The sequence below is a fragment of the Salvelinus alpinus genome, chromosome 18 (assembly GCF_045679555.1).
Source record: "Salvelinus alpinus chromosome 18, SLU_Salpinus.1, whole genome shotgun sequence".
Lineage (NCBI taxonomy): Eukaryota > Metazoa > Chordata > Actinopteri > Salmoniformes > Salmonidae > Salvelinus > Salvelinus alpinus.
In genome coordinates, this window is record NC_092103.1 from 38,061,537 (window position 1) to 38,076,230 (window position 14,694).

At 40.9% G+C, this 14,694-nt stretch overlaps 1 protein-coding gene across 1 annotated transcript; it reads left to right on the forward strand.

Annotated features, from left to right (window-relative positions):
• The first annotated feature begins 8,273 nt into the window (after positions 1–8,273).
• Positions 8,274–14,196, forward strand: LOC139544288 (tubulin beta-4B chain). The gene is made up of 4 exons (XM_071351235.1): positions 8,274–8,420; positions 8,688–8,796; positions 12,694–12,804; positions 12,990–14,196. Exons 1-4 carry the CDS (start codon positions 8,364–8,366, stop codon positions 14,048–14,050), a joined length of 1,338 nt encoding a protein of 445 aa, XP_071207336.1. The 5' UTR covers positions 8,274–8,363; the 3' UTR covers positions 14,051–14,196.
• The last annotated feature ends 498 nt before the right edge of the window (positions 14,197–14,694 follow it).

Below are 14,694 nucleotides of genomic sequence, written 5' to 3' on the forward strand. Positions count from 1 at the left end.
TGTAACATTTGTGCCACACTTTGAAAAACATATTCAACGAGAACTTACATCTAGTTAGCATCCTTGCTGCCGTCTTCCACCAGCAGAGGGAAACAGCTTGTTACCTTTCACTGTATTCCCTGTCAAATCTAACTGGAGACATGTAAAGAATCTGTCTCTCACACACACAAACACACACACAGACAGGGTGAACAATTGTTGCTCGCTTCTGTAACCACAGGGACAGACAGGCTTTGCATGGGGAATGCAAACAGAAACTAGAATAGCATGGCATCACATTGCACCATTGTTCTCTATATCCCTAGGAGGAAAAGTAACGAGTTGTTTTATAAGTGCCATCATAGTCACATTTTAAACAAGGTCAGCAGATAAAAGCTCAGAAGCTTTTGGTTTTGCATTCTAGTTTGAATAGACAGGGATCAAATAGGATTCTAACGATAAAGCAGGAATATGGTGCATGAAACTGTTTTCTACCTGTGTGCTTTGAGGATTATAACTAGTGTGTTTATAGTTTGGAATATTAATTGAGCTTAGTTGGTAATGACAAACACAAGATTGAGAACATTCTGTTGAATGAAAAACACCTGACAAGTTACTGTAACATGTTAACTCTATACATACAACCTTGTAACTAAAGAACACTGATATCAAAGTAATAGTAGGGGATCAAATTTAAAGTTAAACAGTCAAAATTCGGATATGTTTATGGATGAATGTTTATTTTTAATGTATTAATTCTGCGTGGTTACAGGGTTAAAACAAAAACAACTCAAAGGGTTAAGTTTAGGTATTAATTCTGAGTAAGGTTAGGGCTATGGTTTGGGGATGGCTTACTACAAAAGAATTAAAAACAACATGCTGTTTCCATCAAGTATATACTATACTCCTGGCTTGGTAGAGCATTGTGAACTGCCATGGCGCAGTGGTCACAACAGCACGCTTCGGCCTAAGTGGCGCGCTCCACCTCCATGCATAATGAGTTCGGGCCAGTGGCAATAGTTTCACATTTTTGCGATGAGCCCTGTTCTCAGGAGCCTTTTCAAACATCCGAAATCAGAGCCTATTTCTAGTGATCAGGCCGGTCTATTTAGTCCCCATGTTACACAATACATGTTTGTGTGCGTGCGAGAGGCGACAGAGTGGTACGAGAAGAAAACAAGCTAAGAGTATGTTAGGGGATAGGATGTGGGCCAGAGGCCTTGCCTCCCAAGGGAGGGGTGAGGGGGATGCTAGCCAGCCAACACTGTCGAATCCCAGAAAGTTTTAGGTCAATAATTGTTCCCTTAAACCTACATCTGTCCAAATATATGGGTACTCGTCAATAATATTCCAACCAAAAACATTCTGTGAACAGTACCAATGGTTTGGGTATCAATTGTGTGTTGAACATCAAAACAGGATATAACGTAATATTTCCCTTTGACATATCCAATCCATTTTGGAACAAAATTCTTATAACAGCTTCAAATAATACCTAAGCATATTATTCATATTATACGCACGCACGCACACACACACACACACACACACACACACACACACACACACACACACACACACACACACACACACACACACACACACACACACACACACACACACACACACACACACACACACACACACACACTCACACACTCACACTCACTCACAAAAACCACCCCCTAACAAACACTGTGAAACACCAGGCAGCTCACTTTACTGATTGGGAAACAAAAAAGGAAGGTAAAGAGAGAGGCACATTTGAATCTTAAATTCTCTGCATAACTAACAATGTGAACAGTGCAGCAATGATTTGATATCAATTACATGTGTCTTGAACATTAAAACAGGACATAACATAATATTTTCCTTTGACCTGTTAGACCCATTTTGGACCAAAATGTTCATAATGCCTAAGCATATTATTCTAGCTTTACCACCCAAATAGAAGTCAGACAAAAACATTAGGTCATCTTATTAAATAGGTAAGCAGTGAGACATGTTTTTCCATTCGAGGGTGAGACCCGCTCTAAAATGCCTCCAGGTGTTCTGTATCTGGCCCGCCAGAAATGTAAGTCAAGCTTGGCGGGCAATGTGATGATTGGTCCTCCCCTGACTGCTCAGGGGCAACCGGATTGGGCACAGTTTTTTTTAAACGTGAGTTAAGTAAGTTTGACAGTTGGGTGTTTTTGTTTAACTCACAGACAGCACACACAAGCAGCGCTCGCACACACACACACATCTCACCCTTAACGAACACTGTGGAATGCCAGGCAGCTCACTTTACTAATTAGGAAATAAAACAGGAGGATAAAGAGTCACATTTAAATCTCGACTGCTGCATAACTAACACTGAGACTTTGCTGTAATGAATATCCATGGATAATCTAAACAGCTTTTCAAGTATAAAACAATTGAGTACTTAGAACATGATGGTCAGAAAAGTTGTGCTAGAGTGGTATGTGTGTGCATGTGCGCGAGTGTGTGTGCTGACGTGCGTGCAGGTGTTCCAACCTTGTTCTCTTTCTCCCCTATTGTGGGTGATCCCCAGAGGAAATTACTTTGGCGGGAACAAAAGCTCCCCTCTGACTGACAAAACAAAAACAACTCTATGGAAACAGCCGATACCAGTGAGCTTTAAAACCCTACACACACACGCACACACACACACAAACACTGGGTGGTGGAGCCAGTTGGACAGCGTAAAGCACTCTAGGCTTACATTATTGATAACCTCTCTCTTTCTCTCATTCTCCCCTTCTCTTTTACGTTCGCTCTCTCCTTCTCTCTCCCTCACTCTCCTGCTGGGCAAAACTGGTAAAAACTGGTTAAAAATTACATTATAATTATGTCATTTCAACCGGTTTCATGTTGCAATTACGTAATTTCAACAAATGTTTCCCGCTTGTCTCTTTCTCTATCTCTCTCTTTCTCATTGGCAGTATTGTCTGCACTGCAGGCCACTCTCTTGTGACTACTCTACCGACCTAGTCTCAGACCCTCAATGTAACATTATCTTCGTTTGAGACCCTTCTTTGGTCCTTTGTTTAAAAAGTCTGCATGATAATACATAATACATGATAATACATGTACAGTATAATACAAGAGGATGAGGGCTGGGGAGTAACTGATTACATGTAATCAGCTATATGTAATCAGTTACATGTAATCTGATTACAACAAAAACTGTAACTGTAATATATTACGTTACCAGCAAATATTGTAATCAGATTAGAGATACTTTTGAAAAAGTAGATGATTACTCCTAGGATTGCTTTTAAATTCAGAAAGGATGTTTGCAAATTTGTTTTTTCTTGTAAAAAGGAGCAAGTTTAAGTTTGTTCCACCTGAGCAAGCCCTATGACACACCCAATGCGTTTGATGGATCCTTTTTGTCTTCGTCTAATGCCTTTTATGAGGGAAGTAATCCAAAAGTAACTGAAAGTGATCAGATCATTACGTTACTGAGTTTGGGCAATCCAAAAGTTACATTACTGATTACAATTTTGGACAGGTAACTAGTGACGGATTACATTCAGAAAGTAACATACCCATCCCTGAAGAGGATGACTATACATGAATATGGTCAACTTCGAAACATAAAAAATCTGGATAAATTTGTTTTTGTCTGTAAACTGACAAGTCAATTAATAGACATTTACAGGGAAGTTACTGCTAAATTACTTATCTTCAGGTTGGCGTGGGTGGGTGTGTGTGTGTGTGTGTGTGCGTGTGCGTGATAATCTAAGTGTACTGTCTTTCAGCAGCTCTTGTACCAGGTTGTCAACCCTACCCTTATCAGTTGAGTTGACAACAATGCTACCCATATCAGATGAGTTGACAACAATCCTACCCATATCAGATGAGTTGATAACAACCCTACCCACATCAGATGAGTTGACAACAACCCTACCCTTATCAGATGAGTTGACAACAACCTACCCATATCAGATGAGTTGACAACAATCATACCCATATCAGATGAGTTGACAACAACCTACCCTTATCAGATGAGTTGACAACAACCTACCCATATCAGATGAGTTGACAACAATCATACTCATATCAGATGAGTTGACAACAACCCTACACTTATCAGATGAGTTGAAAACAACCCTACCCATATCAGATGAGTTGACAACAACCCTACCCATATCAGATGAGTTGACAACAACTCTACCCATATCAGATGAGTTGACAACAACCCTACCCATATCAGATGAGTTGATAACAATCTACCCATATCAGATGAGTTGACAACAACCCTACCCATATCAGATGAATTGACAACAACCCTACCCATATCAGATGAGTTGACAACAACCCTACCCATATCAGATGAGTTGACAACAACCCTACCCATATCAGATGAATTGACAACAACCCTACCCATATCAGATGAGTTGACAACAACCCTACCCATATCAGGTGAGTTGACAACAACCCTACCCATATCAGGTGAGTTGACAAGTTCACTTCCATCCAAGCATGCGAACATGTGGCATATAATGCCTTCAATTACTTTATTACCTCTTGCCAGGACAGGTTTCTCTTCCCTTCTTTCATCTGATGCTGTGATGCGCCTGCTCAGGTCTCCTCCGCACCTGCTCTCCCTCACACACACGCACGCACAAGCACGCACACACCCATCTCATGTTAGCTCTGAATAATGTAAGTGCTGCCTCACACTACGCTTCTGCCTTGAGGGGAAACCAAATGACACAGCAGAACCGACATGTACAACACAGCACTGGGACCTCCGGGGGTTGCCTAGGGGATCTCTCTGCGTTGACAATTATCTCACCAGCTAATAGTGGTATGGATCCTTAGCTCAATAAAACTGTGTTGGGGAAAGAGGGGATTGTCTGAAGGGGTGGTTCAGGTTCTAGTCATTGTGATAGTAAGGGATTCTATTTAAATGTCTTCAACGTTTTCACCTCTACAAGTACTTTACAGCAGTGGTTCCCAACCTTTTTCGGTTACTGTACCACCAACTGAATTTTGCTCTGCCCGGTGTACCCCTGAAGTATGCCCTCAAGTCCATTCTACCAGTAGGCCTATGGTCTCATGAGTCTTCTCAAGTACCCTCTGTGCATAGGCCAAGTACCCCCAGAGGTCCTAGTACCCCTGGTTGGGAACCACTGATTTACATTGTGTGGGTCACTCACCCCATCCACCTCCAATGTGTATAGCAGCCAACTTGGTGATTAGCAGCCATTTTGTACTAGAGTGCTCAGCAGTTGTCCGGTAGTCCAGTATCTGGGATAATTATTTGCTTAGAAATCACTAGTGCACCAGTACTCCAACAAGGGTTGTCGTTGAAAGTCTCAGGCCAGTGAAATGTGAAGTATGCCACACTAAATAGTAATCACTTTCAGGAAGGTTCTCCTTATGTAGTATTGTGCTGGATACGGTTTAAAGTACTTTGAGACTTAAGTACAAAGAGTTATATACTTAATGTATTAATTTTCAACTCCTAGTGGAGCGAAGGCCCTTCAATCCTCTCTATTACATTTTAAAGTGCTTTATAAAGGCAGTATTGTTCTCACCAATGAAATGAGGTACCCATACATATGGTGTGAAGATTAATATAGAAGGTACAGTCCTGTTGCAGTCTTGCCAATTTTTTCTACCACCACAACATTCAGTAGTGAGGTTTAAGCCAAGCTACTGAATTCAACTGTGTTCAACTCACTGACCTTCTGTAGTGGTGAATTTATGTATTTATTCATAATAAAAACCCTGGTAAAATATGGGTTAAACATCAACAAAAAGTGGTGACTCAAAGAAAGTCTGGTTAAATGAGGACAATAGAAACATCCTGGAATAGAAACAAAGGACGGCAAGTAAATATTCCCATGTCCTCGTTTTGGAAAATGTTCTCCTCCGCCCCTTTAAAGTGCTTTTACTGTGTGCATTCTGGAGCTGCATCACATTTACATTTAAGTCATTTAGCAGACGCTCTTATCCAGAGCGACTTACAAATTGGTGCATTCACCTTATGATATCCAGTGATATCATAATTACAATGAAATTATAATAATTATTATAATTATAATAATTATAATGAAATGAAAGGCACTGGAAATCTTAAATCTTGTAATTCATCACAATGGTCAATCCCTGCACTCTTTGTTAGCATAGCCTTGGTCATACAGGTGTCTTTTTAAATAGGAAGTAAATACCTATAGGAAGAAGAGAAATGTGAGATGGTCAAGCATGTCACGCCCTGACCATAGATTGCTTTGTATGTTTCTATTTTTTGTTTGGTCGGGGTGTGATGTGGGTGGGCATTCTATGTTTGTATGTCTATGTTTTCTATTTCTATTGTGTTTGGCCTGGTATGGTTCCCAATCAGAGGCAGCTGTCAATCGTTGTCTCTGATTGAGAACCATACTTAGGTAGCCTGTTTTCCCACTTTGAGTTGTGGGTGATTGTTTTCTGTTTAGTGTTTTGTTGCACCTTGCAGAACTGTTCTTTTGTCGGTTTGATGTTTTTGTTCGAGTGTTCATATTTATTAAAAGTATTATGAATAGATATCACGCTGCACTTTGGTCCTCTTCTCCTTCTCCCGACGACAATCTTGACAAAGCATCGCTAATACTAGGCAGGCAGCACGTAGCCTGCAGGTAGCTGCATCACTAGGCAGGTAGCCTAGTGGTTAGAGCATTGGGCCAGTAACTGAAAGGATGCTGGATCGAATCCCTGAGCTGACAAGGTAAAAATCTGTCGTTCTTCCCCTGAACAAGGCAGTTAACCCACTGTTCCTAGGCCGTCATTGTAAATAAGAATTTGTTCTTAACTGACTTGCCTTGTTAAATAAAGGTAAAATACAAAAATAATGGGGTACTTTAGCTGTATTGTAGGTCATTCATATCCACTGGAAATCTCCATCGCTTGAATTACAAATGTATATCTAATAAACTTGATGTGTCTGAGTTGCATACAAACTACTTAAACATTTATAGACTGTGGGCATAGAAAATCATTCTCCAGTTAAACTAAACTACCTCGATGATTCATAGTTTATTTGTCACTCACAAAATGGAAAGTTGTTGTAAAGAACTTCAATACTGCATGTCAAGTTATTATGCCAGGTGGACTCTGTCCAAAGTCAACGGACAACCTCCTCCAAAGCTGTCATCACCATGACTATCACCATGGTCGCCATCAGTTGTCTCCAAACAAAACAAATACTTCATAGCCTAAATCACATTCCACTGGATATAGGGACAGCATTGGCCTCAGGAACCCTCAGTTCTTTCCTAAGGATGAACATTTTAGTCACGTTTTGTTAATCTAATGTTTTCCAGGTCTACTATTAGCGATATATTGCCATTGTGTTATTCACATCTCGCTCTATCTCTCTCAATGGCAGCAAAGTGCTTTGAGGGTGTTAACTTGATGCAGCCTGTACGCAATGTTTAGAGAATGATAGAAAATAACTGGTCTTAAAACTACTAGGGAAATTCTGATATGAAATAAAACAAAAGCATATTACAAATAAAATGTATGATCATTATTATTATATATGCAAGTGGACTTGAATGATTTTTCAATCATTATTGTTGCTCTTCTCATTTCATCAATGCAGCCACTAATGTCAATAAGTTTAGCCTATTGATGACGCATTCTTTCTTTTTTTTATAGCTCCTTTACTATTTTTTACTTCACAATGTATTTGCAGGTAATACAAAGATAATATCTGGCACAATTTAAATGTCATTCCAGTCATAAAATCTATTTTCTTTTCAAAGATATCCCATGATGAATTGCTATGACCTTCTTATAGTTTTATACCCACTTGCACCTGTGCTACTTGCAAATTACTATCTAGCAAGCATTAGTTTCATGTAATGCATTGTTTCAAAAGTGAAGAAATGGAGGCAACCTTATCAAACTTGTAACATGTTTTTACATGAAAATGTAAATCTTGAGTGCTGTTTGGTTACATTTTGTGTGTAGCAATAAACCTTGTTGGCCAGCTTCGCATTCAATGATACCACCTGCAAGCTTTCCTAGTTACAAAGAATACAAAAGTATCCCCAAAGTCCCGAACATAAAGAGATCTCTTTTATGTTCCTAGCCCAAAGTATCCCAGCGACTCTCTAATGTTTCCATTTCTGTAACCATTGACAACAGGTTAATATATCGTGAGAGCCAATCAAAACTAGGAATCAACTTTTGTTATCCAATGAAATACAGTTGTACTATGATTGACGGGTGTTTAAACCAATAGCATTCATAATCTTCCGTTGCCACTGATTATAAATCAGTCCTCCGATTTTGAATCGCGTATTCTTCTTTCTTGTTTCAGAGTGTTTCCGACAGCGGCAGTTATACTTCACCTGTGTTTTTAAAAATTGATTAATTCACTCAAAATGAGGGAAATTGTGCATTTGCAGGCTGGTCAGTGCGGCAACCAAATTGGAGCAAAGGTTGGTTCAACTTTCCAGACTATTTCACCTTTCATTAAAGCTCAGTAACGTATCCCTGCCTTGCATTTCTGTAATTTATCTATCTAATGTTAGTTATAAATAAATTATCTAGCTAGGCTACTACTATTAGGCTACATACCCACGTTTTCTGTATTGTAATTGCTCTGTATTTGATTCATTCCCTGCAAATTGCTTCGCTGGCATATCTTTTGGGATGGCTATGAGACGTGAGTTGGAGATAACACCTGTTCCATTTCTTTCCTCTAGTTCTGGGAAGTGATTAGTGACGAACATGGCATCGACCCCACTGGCACATACCATGGGGACAGTGACCTTCAGCTGGAGAGAATTAATGTGTATTACAATGAAGCCACGGGTAGGTCCTCTATTAGCCTGCTAGTTCTATATATTCTCTAGTCATTTAAACAAAATAGGGTTGTAGTGCTGCTAGATCACATTTTTTCAATTTGAGAATAGGGGCCTACACGGAGCTGGTAAAAATATTTTTGGAAAATGTATTCTGATAAATAATAAATATATTATACTGTAATGAAACAGGCAGGGAGCAGGTCGAGGGTTAGCCCGAAGTCTAGCGCGCTATCGACTGTGCCGCAAAAGCATGCTCAGGCGGTAGAGTCGATATCCGTCTTATAAACCCAGGATCGTTATAATACTAAATTACCACAAAAATACCCAAAACTAGGCCGCGTATGGGAACGCGCTGGGTGGCGAGCTCTTTCCTGGTCCAACTTCGAAGCGCTCTGCGCACACTTTGAGCGGACCATATCCCACCTAATAAGAACCCCACAGACAGAACTACGAGGGGTTGTCCTCAACAGTTTGTTATGGACTTGGGACTCATGTACGACGCTCTCCGAGTGTCTTGTAAGATCGCATAATGATTAGTAGGCCCATTTTCAGTGGTGTAAAAATACTTGAAAGTACTACTTAAGTAGTTTTTTTTGGTATCTGTACTTTACTATTTATATTTTTTACAACTTTTACTTCACTACATTCCTAAAGAAAATTATGTACTTTTTACTCCATACATTTTCCTTGACACCCAAAAGTACTTGTTACATTTTGAATGCTTAGCAGGACAGGAAAATGGTTCAATTCGTGCACTTATCAAATTTTATTTGTCACATACACATGGTTAGCAGATGTTAATGGAGTGTAGCGTAATGCTTGTGCTTCTAGTTCAGACAGTGCAGTAATATCTAACAACTACCTAATACACACATCTAAAGGGGTGAATGAGAATATGTACATGTAAGTATATGGATGAGCGATGGCCGAGCGGCATAGGCAAGGTGCAATAGATGGTATAAAATACAGTATATACATGTAATATGAGTAATGTAAGATATGTAAACATTATTTAGAGTGCATTGTATAAAGTGACTATTGATCCATTTATTAAAGTGGCAGGTGATTGGGTCTCAATGTAGACAGCAGCTTCTCTGAGTTAGTGATTGCTGTTTAGCAGTCTGATGCCCTTGAGAGAAAGCTGTTTTTCAGTCTCTCGGTCTGGCTTTGATACACCTGTACTGACCTCGCCTTCTGGATGGTAGCGGTGTGAACAGGCAGTGGCTCAGGTGGTTGATGTCCTTGAGGATCTTTTTGGCCTTCCTGTGACATCGGGTGCTGTAGGTGTCATGGAGGGAAGGTAGCTTGACCCCGGTGATGCGTTGTGCAGACCGCACCACCATCCTCTGGAGAGCCTATCAAGAGAACATCCTTGGTCGTCCCTACTGCCTCTGATCCGGCGGACTCACTAAGCACATGCTTGGTTTGTAAATGATATCTTAGTGTTGCAGTGTACCCCTGGCTATCTGTAAAGAAAATGAGGCTCTGGTTTGCTTAATATAATACATTTTAAATTATTTATACTTTTGATATTTAAGTATATTTTAGAAATTACATTTACTTTTGATACTTAATTATATTTAAAAACAAATACTTTTAGACTCTTACTCAAGTAGTATTTTACTGGGTGTCTTTTACTTGAGTCATTTTCTATGAAGTTATCTTTACTTTTACTAAAGTATGATAATTGGTTACTTTTTCCACTACTTCCTATTTTACATAACAGAACCAAACATAACAGCATATAGCACAGTAGGCCTATTTTACTGTTACACCAAGAACTCCTCCTCAGTCATTTCTTGTGTGCTTTTAGGATGGTTAGCTCGCTGAAGCTGCATTGCCGAAACTCAACAGCTTGCACCAGTAGGCAGGATCTAGCCAATGCTCAGGTACAGATGAAGAAATCCTAGGCCCCAAGGATTTATAGTTTTATAGACCCCCCCCCCCCTTCCAGTACATAATTTCCTGTAAAGAAATCCGTGCACCAAAATGCTATTCGAAAGGGTGCGAAATTTACTGTTTAAGAAAAAGTTCCTTTATAATAAAGCCATAATAACATTTGCGATGTGGTATAGGCTACAGGGGGATTTCTTTTTGGCAGGTGTCTGAGAAAAAATAATTTCATGCAATTCTACCTCATGTACATTACATCTGTCTCTAACAGTATGTCTCTAACTCAATAAAATGTCCAGTGGCACACTGACTCAGACTCACCTGATGAAGATAAAGCCATAGGCTACACACGGAGATGGCCGATAGGCTATTGCCAAGTCGAGCGTGTCTCAAGATGAGCTACTTTGAAAAACAGTGCTGTTTGCAAAATATTTTCTTTTTTCCCCCTATTGGTTCTACAGGCAGATTCGTCTTCCCTTTTCAGCAGTAGACATTTGCTTTCCAAACTGTATATTTTTCCCGCAATTGTATTTTGAATTCTGCAAAAGGCAAACCTACAGCCTCAAACAACCATAATTTAATCCATAGATGGCAGTTCCCATTCAAATCAGGACTGGCAGCCATTGCTTGTGTACCCATGAGTTTAAAAGTCAAATTGCCATGGTAAGAGGTTGCAAAACCCTTCTATGGATTATGTCTATGGCCACAATGCAAACAAGCTGTATGTTTGGCACGCATGCTGCCCAAAATCCTGACCTTCCCGGCTGTAGGCATACATGTAACTACCAAAATAAAGGAAACACTTGAGTAAACGAGGGATAAAAAGTGTGAGTTATGGTGTGGGGTGCATTTACCTGGCATGGTTTAGGTACACTTGTAGAATCTATGCCCAAGTTCATTTAAGCTGTTCTGGCAGCTCGTGGTGGCCTAACACCCTTTTAAGACATTTTATGTTGGTGTTTCCTTTATTTTGGCAGTTACCTGCTTGTGCTAAAACTTTATCCAGTTATTTCATTTTTTTTACTATTGACCCTTCTGTGGCTAAATTATGCTCTCTGGTGTATTTTGAACATTGCGAGCGGGCTCCTGTGATTGGATAAAAATATATATACATGCATACATTCTAAATAAATTATACTAAATTAACACAAATTTTCCATGAACTACAACAAACCAAATATGTATAGCAGTTTAGAGTTAACCAACTTGCTGAGTGCGTTGCCAAACTGCAGCAACAAGTGACAAAAATAGTGTGAGTCAGGGGCTGGACATGGGCCCAGACCCTGACTCACACAATTGAACAGTCATATTTATTTATTATGCAGTTTATTTTTTATTAATCAGTTACCCAATCAAGGCAGGGCCCCCCAGTTACCCATGTGGGCCCCTACTTCATCTCCTCCCCTATTTGATGATTAGCTAATTGAGAGCGGGCTCCTGAGTACTCCTGTGGTTGGCGGTTGCAGTAAATAAAAGTACTAAATGTATAGTGTGTGTGTATATATATATATATATAATTTCCTTATTTAGGAAAAACCTTTTGCTGCCTCTTGGGTCCCCCACAGGCCTGGGCCCAGGTGCTTCAGCACCAGTAAGCCCCTGCATTAATCTGGCCCTGCCTATGCTTTGATTGAAACAAAATACAAGAAAGGGTAATAGTTTAATACCATATACTCTAATTTGCTCACGAAACAGTATTTCAAGAAGATCTAATTGCATATTCCCATTAAACTATTTGTGATCAAATGATTAGCATGCAGATGCCGTTTGGACATTTTCCTGGTAAAACGTGAATAATTATAAATAATTTTATGCATATTCGATAATGATATTAAATCTGTCGGTACAAACTTTGAGAAATTATGATTTTTTTTTTTATATAATAATTGAGCTCCCGCACGTAACACCACTGGTTGAACTTGATTAGAAAATTAGTGACCAATGCATTTGGTGGTCGTTCATGGTTTCGTGGGCAATGCAATGCCTCAAATGTTTCTCTTTTGCTTTGCAGGAGGCAAGTATGTCCCCCGTGCGGTGTTAGTGGACTTGGAGCCTGGTACAATGGACTCTGTGAGGTCGGGTCCCTTTGGACAGATCTTCCGACCAGACAACTTCGTCTTCGGTGAGCCCTGGCTTTCTGCTTTTGAGATTTTGAGAATGATATTTGATCCAACAACTTGTATTCATGAATACTACTGACTACATCCTAAGGAAGAAGCGTCTTAATATTGCTACAATGGATATTGTATTCATTTGGGGCATTACTATATGTTGTCAAAAGACCTGGTCCCTTTTGTTTGTCTGCAGGCCAAAGTGGAGCTGGAAACAACTGGGCCAAGGGCCACTACACAGAGGGCGCAGAGCTGGTGGACTCTGTTTTGGATGTGGTGAGGAAAGAGGCAGAGAGCTGTGACTGTCTACAGGGTTTCCAGCTCACCCACTCCCTGGGCGGGGGCACAGGCTCGGGCATGGGCACCCTGCTCATCAGCAAAATCCGCGAGGAGTACCCCGACCGTATCATGAACACATTCAGTGTGGTGCCCTCGCCCAAAGTATCAGACACTGTGGTGGAGCCCTACAATGCCACCCTGTCAGTCCACCAGCTAGTAGAGAACACCGACGAGACCTACTGTATTGACAACGAGGCTCTGTATGACATCTGCTTCCGTACCCTTAAACTTACCACGCCCACCTATGGCGACCTCAACCACCTGGTGTCAGCCACCATGAGCGGGGTCACCACTTGCTTGCGCTTCCCTGGCCAGCTCAACGCTGACCTCCGTAAACTGGCTGTCAACATGGTGCCCTTCCCCCGTCTCCACTTCTTCATGCCGGGCTTCGCCCCCCTGACCAGCAGGGGGAGCCAGCAGTACAGGGCCCTCACTGTGCCCGAGCTCACCCAGCAGATGTTCGATGCCAAGAACATGATGGCAGCTTGCGACCCACGTCACGGCCGTTACCTCACCGTAGCTGCAGTGTTCAGGGGCCGCATGTCCATGAAGGAGGTGGACGAGCAGATGCTGAACGTCCAGAACAAGAACAGCAGCTACTTTGTGGAATGGATCCCCAACAACGTCAAGACCGCTGTCTGCGACATTCCTCCCCGCGGCCTCAAGATGGCCGCCACCTTCATCGGCAACAGCACGGCCATCCAGGAGCTGTTTAAGCGCATCTCCGAGCAGTTCACCGCCATGTTCCGCCGTAAGGCCTTCCTCCATTGGTACACCGGGGAGGGTATGGACGAGATGGAGTTCACTGAGGCTGAGAGCAACATGAATGACCTGGTGTCTGAGTACCAGCAGTACCAGGACGCCACCGCCGAGGAGGAGGGAGAGTTTGAGGAGGAAGGAGAGGAGGAGCTGGCGTAAAGATGTGTCATGTGTACTTCACATGCCTTACTGACATTTTTCAGTGTCCTGTTTGTCTTGTCTGTCCCTTTTAACTGTGGCCTTCTCAAGCTGTCAAATTCCAGCTTTTGAACCAAATCTCTATTAAAGGCATAACTTTGATAGCATTTTGTCTCCTGTACTCTATAAGTCAATCCATCTGTGTTCAAATCAATTATACAAGACACTTTAGGTACAATCATTGCAAATGGCCCACTTCCACATAGAAATGTGATGTAAGGTTGGCTATGGAATATTTCAGCAATCAATTCACAAAACTGACCATGTAAATGGCTAAATCCAAAACCATAGAATGAGTCACCTGCAAAAAAATATGACTGAGTCTTGAAAAATTTAGTGATAATTTAATTTGGAGGGTGGATTTTAGCTCATTTATGCATAACGTTTAAACTTTTTTTTTTATATGGAATTGTTGCCACTTGTAAGCCTTCATATTTATTCAACAGTCAAACTTGCCTAGTATTTGTTTCCAAGTATTTTGCCAATTGCTTTTTATCTGTCCAAGCATAGAGGAAGACTAAGTGGACATGGCTGAAGGGCAAACCCATATTTAATTTCTGAATAGTTTAAAGTTGGGTTAGGATTTGGTTAAGGTTAGTGTCAGT